General features: G+C 47.4%; 1 protein-coding gene across 4 annotated transcripts in view; it reads right to left on the reverse strand.

The window, feature by feature from the left end:
* The window catches only part of PLG (plasminogen), a 41,771-nt gene extending 40,111 nt beyond the window's left edge, over positions 1–1,660 (reverse strand). For all 4 annotated transcript variants that reach the window (XM_072966347.1, XM_072966345.1, XM_031679902.2 and 1 more), the window contains exon 1: positions 1,538–1,660. In XM_072966347.1, coding sequence (XP_072822448.1) covers positions 1,538–1,652 — 115 coding nt within the window. In that variant the 5' untranslated portion in view covers positions 1,653–1,660. The remainder of the gene's footprint in view (positions 1–1,537) is intronic.
* Between the last annotated feature and the right edge of the window lie 9,391 nt (positions 1,661–11,051).

Raw genomic sequence — 11,051 nt, forward strand, 5'->3', positions numbered from 1 at the left:
GCACACTTGAGGTCCTGGGCTCAATCCTCAGTAGATTTTTCCTCTCCCTCGTCATTGCAGTGCTCTGGAAAGATGAAACACTTCATTTTTAAAAAAAAAAAAAAAAGGAAAGTTAAATCAAGTACAACTTGTAAAATTTTGTCTGGCTATTTATAAATCAAATTTCAAATATCTATACATTATTTATTATAAAGAACTACTGGCGTAATGTATGATTCTATTTACAGGAAATATCTAAAACAAGCAAGGCAGAGACGGAAAGTAGATTTGTGCTGGCCAGGGGCTGGATGGGGATGGCGGTGGTGGGGGAGGGGAGAAGACGGTTGGAGGTGTCAGCGAAGGGGTGTGGAGCTTATCTGAAGGAGATTAAAAATGTTCTAAAAAGTGCTGTGATGGTTGCACCGCTCTGAATATACTGAGAACCATTGGACTGTATGCTTTCATGGGTGAATTGCATAGCACGTAAATTGTACCTCATAAAGCTGACCATAAAAAGGGACTACAAAGATGTGCTTGGACTATTTTTTTTTTTAGCTTTCTGTTTTATTTTTTATTTAATTATTATTATTATTTTATTTTGGTGGGGGGAGGTAACTAGGTTTATTTATTTTTAGAGGAGGTACTGGGACTTGAACCCAGGACCTCGTGCATGCTAAGCAAGCGCTCTACCACTTGAGCTATACCCTCCCCCCTGCTTGGACTATTTTAAAGAAGATTTGGACAACGTTGAAAAAGTGAGAAGAGCGCCAGATTCCTTCTCGGAGAGCCCTGGCTTAAGATCTGGTTTCTTCACTTCCTGGATTTGGGGGTTCGGTCATTAGGCAAATAATGGTGATTTTCCTAAGGACAGATTTCCTCACCTATAAAATGGGGACAATACCTAGTGCACTAGCTAAATAAGCTGGTGTTTGGTAAAGGACACACACACACACACACATACACATACACACACACATGCATGTATGGATAAAAACGTGCCTGGCCGGCGGTGAGCACCCAGTGGGGATTTCTTGAACATGCGCACCATCCTACAAATCGATGCGATGTCTCCAGCATCAGAAGCAAAGTTATGTGTGTGGAAAACCTTCCTTAAGCCATAACAAACAGGGAACTGGTGACCACAACCACAGACTGGTCAAAGACTGTGGTCAGAGACATTTCATTGTTCACCTGTGAAAATCAGAAGAGTACGGTACCTTTTATGGTCTAAATTAACCAAACTGAGAACCAGGCAAAGAGACTCACAACTTTTGGGGTTGTTGGCTATATGGGCTATTTTTTTCCAACTAAAATAACCCATTACCGGGGCTCCATCTTTTAGATTTAAAATGTCATTTATTATTTTCCCCGCCCATTTGTCTCCAATATTCACACAAGAGAAACTAAATTTATGTCTTGAAGAATTCCTCAGTCTTAGATTTCATGAGTCAAAAAGAGAAATGCAACAATTGGCACCTAAAACCATCATGTACCTATTTTTAATATATTGCTAGGGAAAAAATATTGATTAAAGTGGAAAAAAATCTTTAAATCTTACCTGATTTCAGGAATAAAAGAAGTAGAAGGACCACCTCCTTATGCTCCATTTTGGGACTGGACAGCAGTGTCCGGAAAACAGTATGTCCCAATCCCAAGATGTCATTGACTTGCATGACAGGAAACGCACCCTCAAAGAAGATAATCCCACGTGGTTAATTATTCTCTTAGCTGCCTGCCCATTGCCACTGTGCTCCGAAGGGTTCAAACATTACCTTGACTGGAGGATCTTACAAAATGTTTGAGAGCGGAGTCTGCAATAGATGCTGGGAAGCGGTGGAGCGGCCCCGCCCCCGCGGCGTTTCTCCCGCCTCTCTCTGCGTCTGCGTACACCCCTAGCCCATCATCTCCCCCTTACTCATCTTTCCTTCCTTCTTTTTCTCACTGATAACTAACACTTGCTGAGAACTTTCCTATGTCAGACCCTCTGCCTTGTTTCAAAAAACCTCCAAAGCAAGCAACATCATTATTATCATCCCCGCTTCAGAGAGGGTGGCTCAGGCTGGGAAAGCGTATCTTTCCCAAGGTCCCTTAGTTCACCAGGGGTGCAGAGAATGGACACAGTCTACTTAGGCCTCAGGTGACAACCTGAAGCCAGAGCATCCCTGTTACCATCCCCACATCCTACCAAACTGTAGAAATCACTGCGTGAGTTAAAATATTCCACTGTTATCAAAATTTCTTTACGTCCAGTGGACTCATATGTTTACCATGATTATAAATTATGTTTGTTGATCTTTTCCCCCAAATGAAGTCCCAGGGTGTCACATTCTCATCCTCAGGAAATAAAGCAAGAGTGGTTAAACTAAGTTTAAAGAATGTCTCCATTTTAAATGTTGGTTCTGCATGTTCCCTGGCTTAAGGCTAGAATGACCAACTAGTCCATCTTTTAAAACTCCTACATGAGTGTTCAGTAATATTCAGGAATGGACTCTATTTTAATCGTGAAATAAGAACTAAAAACACTCCTTCCTCCAGGCTGTGAAATCCCTTTCTATAAAGTAACCAGCAAAATGTAGAGGTGGGTACCAATCGTCCTGGGTGGAACTTCCTCTAGAATTGCCCGGGACTGAAGTACCGTGTGCGCAGAATTCTCAATAACAAAACGTGCCCGAGAGCAAGAAGGCAGCACCACCGTGAAGGACCAGGATGCCCTGGCCCGTTTCCTGGTTTCCCACTGCGTCCTGGCTTTTCCCTCCTCTTCCCTCCTAGTGGCCCAGTTTATTAAAGGGGACTCAAGATGGAAGCAAGTTGAGAAATCAGCCCCAGGAAGACGCTTCTCTTAAAATACCCGAAATATCTCTTAGGGGGATTATGCCAGTATGTTTGAGAAAGTCCTTTGGGGAAAAAAAAAAAAGCAAAACAGACTCTAGTAACACATGATGTTTCCACTATGCATTTATTTCCACTTAAAATACTTCTACACCGCCTCATGGATACGGCACCTTGGGAACAATGTTGTCAGAAAATCTACATCCACGTAAATGTCCTTTTCCTGTTTATTGTTTTAATATGGGTGGTGGTGGTATGCCTTTTGCCTTCTTTCCTCTTGGAAGCTTCTGGAATATATCTGGTTCTACAAATGTTATTTTGTAAATGAAGTTGCCCTGCGATGTCCTTCTATGTGTCCTTCACTCCTTCATGACGCATGAGCGTCACGAGGACACAGGTAAACAACGAAGCACAGTTCGGCTATTGTGCGCCCTGTTCTGTCCTGTGACAAGAGAAGAACAAAGGGGGATGCGTGGCTTGGGAGCAGACGGTGTGGGTCCGTAGAATTTCCACCTCAGCACGGCTCTAAGTGGTTCAGCCTCACAGGCACAGGGTAGGCATGTAGCCACAGACTCTCCTAGATCCTGCATGGGAATCCCATACCGGCTGTTAGAGGGATGTTGGGCAGTGGTTTTGCCCAAGACTGTAAAGATGATTCATTCAATGTAAGTCATTTTCCATTTGAAAAATGGCAGAAACTGAGGAAAGAGATAGAGGCCCTCTGTGTAGAGCATCGGCAGGTTGAGTAAATTCCGAGATGTGTGTTCTCACTGAGTTCAGTTCATTCAGTGTTTATTGGCCACGTAGGGGTTAGATTCTTCTAGGATTATATAAAAGGTACACGTCACAGTCTCTACTGGCCCCTCCCCGCTGCAGCCTCCGCCTAAAGGGACCCCAGGAAACTTCTGCACCTGAGACTTGCGGAGGACACGACTGTACTTGTAGCCAGGGGTAAGGACATAAAAACAAGAAGGAGGCGCTGCCCAGCAAGGGGCTGGCACCCAAGATCCACGCTGGTTCCCTTAGGAAGGGAAGACTGAGCTACTTTCTCCCATCCTGGCATGAAAATGGTGAACTCCTTGCAAGCACCTTACGAGAAAAGTGATGAACACGAGGGACAGCCGACCTCATCGGGGGAGTTGGGTAGAGCCCCCGGTGGTCTCACTTGCACCCACTCTGCTCGAGGTGGGAGCGGTGGCCAGGTGACATCATCCCAGGTGAGCCTGTGTGGCCCTTGCGACGCTGACCCAATGTCCGCACCTGTCACCTTCTCCCTCCCCCCTCACCAACAGCCCACCTTCCTCCAGCCCCAGGTCGGCTCCTCCTAGCCCGGGCACTGCCATCTGGGAACTGTTGTTCTAAGGCAGCCCATTTCTTTACCAGGGACGTCTTGAATCTCCCCCCCAAAAAACCATGTCATTGCAAAGCAAAAACTACACAAAATAATTACTCTATTAAGGGCTCAAAGTATGCTTTCCCGGCTGCGAAGGTTCTTAGGAAGTTTATCTTTGCCCCTCACGCCAGTTTGCAGGTTGCTCTCACTGTGTTAGTTTATTAGGGCGTAAGACCTAGGAACCACGTTCTCATCCATCTGAAGGTGGCTCTTCTCTCTTTACTCGACCTTTCCCTCCTGTTTGTTCGCCTTTGTGCCTCAGTCCCTGGGACCATGGGATGAGATACTTATCAGCCCTGAGGCCTCGTGAAGAGATAGCAGGCTTGCTCAGCCAGCACTGGAGTTAAAATGTAACCCTCCCAGGAGCAGTTTCTAAGCAAGACCTGACCGAGCAACTCAGTGTCCAGCAAGGGGGTATTTCCTTAATTGAGCTGTGCTTACAAAAATCAAGATGTTTATTCGTTTTTGAAAAAAAGCGGTTTTCATCGGACATCTCCTTAGACTTACTAAATGCTTATGAAAAATATCAGCAGAAAAGAAGACAGTAACTCTGATAATTTACCAGCTCTGAGTCAGCACGAGGCAGGTGTGTGCTCTGACGTCCAGATTCACTATGGACAAAACAAAGAGAGGAAACAAATCATCCTTCCCGCCCCTAAAACTCATTATTCTCTAAGCTAATTATGACAAAGATCTTTTTTTCACAGTATTTGGGGGAGAGAGAGAGAGACAAGACATATAGAGAACATTGACATCTTTTAAGGAAAAAATAATGAATACATATAAAAGCTGGTGAAATCTGAGCCAGGTCTGCAGACTTGTTCGTTACATTGTGCCAATGGCGATTTCCTGGTATTGATAGTGAACTACAGTTATGCAAGGTGCTAACTTTGGATGAGGCTGCGTGGCTGGGTGATGGTTTACACCAGACCTCTCGGCGCTATTCTTGTAACTTCCTGTGTGTTTATAATTATTTCAAAATAAAAGTAAGAACACATATATCTGCATTTAATATAAGTATATTAAAATATATTTGGATATATGTTTTTATATCTGTACATACGTATATATTTGGATATGTATATATATGTTTGAATATATGTGTATATATTTGGAGTGATACATATATATTTAGGTATATGTATTTAAATATATGTGTTTGTATTTGCTAAATGTGTATATATTTGGGCATATGTGCATATTTGGATATATATGTACATATTTGGATATGTGTGTTTATATTTGATACATGTGTATATGTTTGGATATATGTATATATTTAGGTACATATGTGTATAACTTGATGTGTCTATTCATATTTTATATGTGTGTATATATTTGGATAAATGTGTTTATATTTGATTTGTGTATATTTTTGGATCTATATGTATATATTTGGATATGTGCATTTATATTTGGAGCTTTATGTATATATTTAGGTATATGTATTTAGATATGTGCATTTGTATTTACTATATGTGTATATATTTGGCTCATATGTATGTATTTGGATATATATTTAAGAGGACCCAGGATAACGTAAATGCTTCTGTAACATTAAAGAGAACTCCCAAAGGACAGAAACTTGCGAAGGGAGAATCTAAAGTTATAGAATTTTTAAATTAGGGAGCTGCACCCGAACTTTGGCTGATTTCTGAGAGCTCAGAAGTGTGGGTCCAATGGGAGAGGTCCCCTCCCCCGCCACTGCGCCCCGCCTCCCCTGCCCAGACTATTAAGGCCGGATTGATGTCACCTGAGCAGCAGCGGCTCCGCACTTGGACCTGGAATCCAGAGGCTGGAGGAGCCCAGGCCTGCTCCGGCCCCTCAGGTGCTCAGCGGAGACCTACCATCTCTGCACGGATATAAAACACCAGCTAAAGCGAAGCCCCCGCATCACAACTGGACCCCAAGTAATGATCCCTCCCTCATCTCCTGCCCACCCCCACCAGCTGCACAGTCCAGCCAAGGTGTCTGAAGGTCCCTGAGGGAAGCGTGGACTTGGGGCGGGAGCAGGGTTTCAGAATAGGAAGCACTGAGGTGGGCACCACTCTGCAGTCAATGCCTCTGTCAGTGTCTGCGGCCCCGTGCTTAGCGCTGGGCAGACAAGGGGAGATACTAACCCAGCTTCGGGGAGTTCTCCAGCTAACCGGGTGGGGGCCGTGCGGGTTTAAGCTGGAGCCTCCGCGGAGCCCCGGAGGGACGTGCGCTCAGCTGGAGGAAGGGACATCAAGTTGAGATGGAGACAAGCAGGAGGAATGAGAAACAGGAGCAGCGTGTTCTAAGCAGAAAGAATCAATGTGCAAAGTCACAGAGGCAAAAGTTCCATCCAGGCAACTGAAAGTAATTTAGGCTGCGACTGGAAATGGTGGAGAAGCCACCAGGCCTCTTGACACAGTCAACACAGACAGCAGCGACCCTGGAAGGGGTCCAAAATGGAAGAGAGGCCTCATCCTTCGGCCTGCAGTGTGGTGAGCATGGAGGAAGGCGGTGGGAGACGAGAGGGCTCTGAAAGGCGGTGGAGAGACAGGCCTGGATCAGGGAGACATCAGAAAGCAGAACTGACAGGATTTTGTGGCTGACTGAATCAAGGCTGGAGCCCGCATTTCTGTCTTGGCTCCCTGGTGGATAGTGGTTTCTCCACGGAGCAGGAACACAGGGCAAAGAAAAAGGTGAGCTTGTTTGGAGACACGTTATATTTGGGACCTCGTGAACAGCAGCTTACTGCTTGGGTCTAGAGCAGGCGCTGGCAAAGGGTAGCCTCTGGGACACCCTCCTGTGTTTGTAAATAAAGTCGTAGGGCTCAGCCAGGCCTGTCCCTTTGCTGCTGGCCGTGGCTGCGTTTGCGCGACGAGGGCGTGTGAGCAACTGAGACGGAGGCTCCGCTGGCCAGCGAGCCTGCGCGGTGTTTACTACCTGGCTCTTCGCGGGAACTGTCTGCCGATTCCTGGTCTCAGGCCCAGGAAAGAGGCCTGGGCTGGAGATGTGGAGGCAGGTACACATAACACTAAAACAAGGGGAAGTGGATGAGATTACCCCAAGAGAGGAAGGGAGGACCTGGGGTGGAAAAGGGAAGTCTTCTGCGGTGATAAACAGTTAGCTGGAGAGAACTGACAGTGGGGCTTCGGAGAAGCCAAGGGAAGTGAAAATTTTTTGAAGGTGGGAGTGGTCGATGGAGCCAGATGCTTCTGAGAATTCAAGGAAGATGTACCCTGTGTGTCCCGACGGCAGAGAACAACAGAGGTCACGACACCTTGCTCAGCCAAATCTCAGGCTCCCGGCGAAGTCGACTCTGCCCACCACTACCACCAAATACAAACGAAAGCCAGGAAAGCAGAGTATTTTGTTAAGCGAATTCCTGACCTATCTCTGTAACGCTCTTGCCCGAACCTGTTGCACTGCGTATACTTTGACCGACTCTCCCTATAGTGATGATTTTGTAACATCAAACACTGTGAGAGAATAGAAAAATAATTCACCCCTTCTCTAGAATTTCTTATCCATAGATCTTCAAACTTGCAGCATCATGACTTCTTATTGATAATGAAAGACAACTTTTCAGGATTGTTGTCAAATTTAGGGACGCCTCCATCAAACTCTTTTTATGTTTGAGCTGTAAGATTCTGGAAAACTTCCCAGGACTCTCTTCTAGCTTGGGACGTCTCAAAGCCACACATCAGTTTACATAATCGTGATCTAATCCATGGTCCGGCACGTTCTTGTTGCACCGTTGGGTAAGTCAGCATAGCAGATGTTTGGAATGTTCTGGAAGCCCTTTTACACTGGGACAGCTAACAGTGACTTCCACAGAAGTGGCTCCATGCCACAGAAATGCGTCCCTCGGAACCCAAACTCGACTCACCTTTCGCTGAATCCCCAAAGTGCCACACCCACTCTGATGCCATTTAACATAAAGAGATGGAGGGAAAGTGAGTGGGGAGAGAGACAGCAATTGTAACCAACTGCGTCTAAAATATTTTATTTTGTGAATTTTACAAAAGCATATGACTACATGAATGCATCACTAGGACCCTTCCAGAGACTCAGAGGGTGCACTGAAGTCACCTATTGCTGTGGAATGAGTCACCCCAGAACATGGTGACTTAAAATAAGAGCAATCTTTTTATGGTCTCACAATTCTGGAGGTTGACTGGGCTCAGCCAGGTGGTTCTCTCACCGTTGGTCCCTCTGAGGTTTCAGGCAGATGGTGGTCAGGGCTGGGATCTTCTCAAAGGTTTCCTCATGCTCGCGTCTCAGGGTGGATCCTGCCTGTCACTGGGGACCTGAGCTGGAACCGTGGTCCAGGGCACCTGCATCCTCTCCTTGGATCCTGGGCTTCCTGGCAGCATGGCAGCTGGGTTCCAAGAGAATCAGGTAGAAGTTACATCTCTTTTATGACCTATCCTGGAAAGTCACAGACATCACCCCCACCATATTCACAGGCCTGCCCAGACTCAAGGGGAAAATACAGAGTGTCAACCTCACTGTAAGAGGAACATTTATGAAGGGCAGTCCTGTTGCTGCCATCTTGGAAAGCACCATCTGCCATGGGACCCATGGAAGGAAGGGCCTTGCAGCTTAAGCTTCAGTCTTTTCACTGTAAATCTGGATCTGTTCACTTGTGGTCCCTAACTCAGCCCCTCCATAGCTTCTCACCAGCACTCCCCTGGAACTCTTCCTTCTCCCACCTTGACACAGATCAAATCCTTGGAGTTTGCCCAAGTAGCTTCAAGCACATCTGCTTCTACTGAAGGTCCAGCCAGAAATGTGTCCTCCCCTCTGATCCCTGCTGGTGGTGTCAGAATTCTCCACCATCGTTGTGTCTTTGCTAGGTAAAGGGACTTTCTATTCTGGGTGGCCCCCCACCCATAAACTCCGATCTGTCATTGTACCTGGAAAAGGAGACTCGCTGAGGGGGAGGAGACCCTCCCCCTTATGTGGGTCAGGGCTGTACCACCACAAAGCTGCTTGGGGGTCCAAAGTGCTTCAGTCTTTGATTGTCATGATCATCAGTCCTTCATCCACAAAGCAGACCCACGTGTGCGTTTTGGCTGGAGTGGGTTTCTTGAATTAACCCCATATTCTCTCTCAAGCCAATAGTCCCTCCAACCTGACATCATGGTGTTAGGTCAACCCCTGCAGGGTTGCAGGGCCTTTTCACCTTAATGGCACATTCTCTCTCAGAAAGTCTGGGTGTTTTTCAACAAGTTGGTCACCCCTTAGCCCAGAGTCACCTCTTTCTATCCTTGGACTTCAATAGGCATTGCAGTACCAGCATCCCAGTATTTTCCTCCCAGGCAGCTCCCCCACCCCCAGTCAACGAGGGGGTGTGTGAAGAGAGTGTTAGGAGGGACCTCCCAACTCCCAACAGCGTTCAAGCCCCAAATGAGCATCTGGAGGGGAACACCCCGGCTCCGTTCATTCATCAGCGCTGTCTGAGCGCCTGTTTCTACGCAATCAAAATGCTCCTTTATAAAGGTAAGGCCTGAAAATGTTCCTTGAACTTAGCAACGGTGGGGGGGTCAGCATCCTGGTGGGAGGAGGAGACAGGCCACAGGGACAGAGCTGGTGGAACATGACGTGGAAGGAATGCATGTGGGCGGTCTCCCGGGAATGGCAATGAAGGCAGAGAGAAGAGGGAGAGCCAGAGCTGGAGGGAGCCCTGCGGTCGAGGCCACACCGCAGGGTGACAAGGGGAGCGCCCACCTGCTGGTAAATGAGGGGAGGGCGAGGGCAGGGGCGAGGGAGGGAAGCCCCAGAAGAAGGAGAGTCTCCATCTGGCTGCAGGAAGTTTGCGCCCCCCCCCCGCCAGGCGGGAAATGCAGGGAGTTTCCTTCAGGGTCCATTTCCTCCCCACAGCAGACCGTGTGTTCATCGGCATTTCGGGCAGGTTGGGTACCAGAGACGAGGAAGTAGGGCAGTCTTGAAGCTGCACCTGAAGAGACTCACAGAGGGAGGGAGCAGAACACCAGGGGACGGCTGCCCGGAGATGTGGTCTGGACCCGCCAGCCTCTGGGAAGGTGAGGCGTGACCTGGTGTGATCGTGTTCTCATTGGCGCCCCATCCCAGAGGACAGGCCAATTATTTGGCTTCCAGTGCCTTCCTCCTCGCTGGAAATACTGACTGTCTCTGATGGTTGGAAGGACACTGGCCTCACCTGGCTGAGTACTGGGTGCTTGGGCTGCTCTGGCCAAATCCGGCGGAGGAGGGGGAGTGGAGGGGGCTCGGAGGAGAGAGCGACAGTGAGCGTGGCTTTGTATGGCTGCAGGACTCACACTGAGGCGTGACAGTGATTCTGTTTGCTAATGGCTGTGGTTTTAAAAATTCTATTTGTCTCTCTCACCAAGAATTCATCTCACCTGCCTGGCCCTTGGAGGCATCTGAGTTTAAAACCCCTTGGACCAGAACTGGACTAGAACTGGACCAGAAGAAGCAAGTGAGGAGCTTTGGGGGTGGAGGGATAAGAGAGGAAAATGAGACTGGCGCCAGATGACTGGGGGCTCGGGGGAAAGGGTTGATTGCTTGTCAAGTATTGTGGATTTTAACCTAAAGAGCATGATATGCCGCTAAGGGCGGAGAGTACCCCAGACTGAGGAGCTCCAGGCTCCTCGGAAAAGCAAAAGCTGACGTTATGCATAAAAGGAGGTTTTCGTTTTCTAAGGTCATTTGACCTTCATGAAAGAATAGAATTGCTCTGGCTCTTAGTCTTAGAGCATGGCAGCAGGAAGTAGTTCCCGGGATTTTAAAAAACCCTTTTCTGAATCATCCCCACCTGGTTTCCTTGTCCCCTAAGAATGGCCAGAGAGAAAAAGAAATCCACTAAGTTGAGATTTCAGTTCAATAAGTTGAACGG

Source organism: Vicugna pacos, chromosome 8 (genome assembly GCF_048564905.1).
Source record: "Vicugna pacos chromosome 8, VicPac4, whole genome shotgun sequence".
Classification (NCBI taxonomy): domain Eukaryota; kingdom Metazoa; phylum Chordata; class Mammalia; order Artiodactyla; family Camelidae; genus Vicugna; species Vicugna pacos.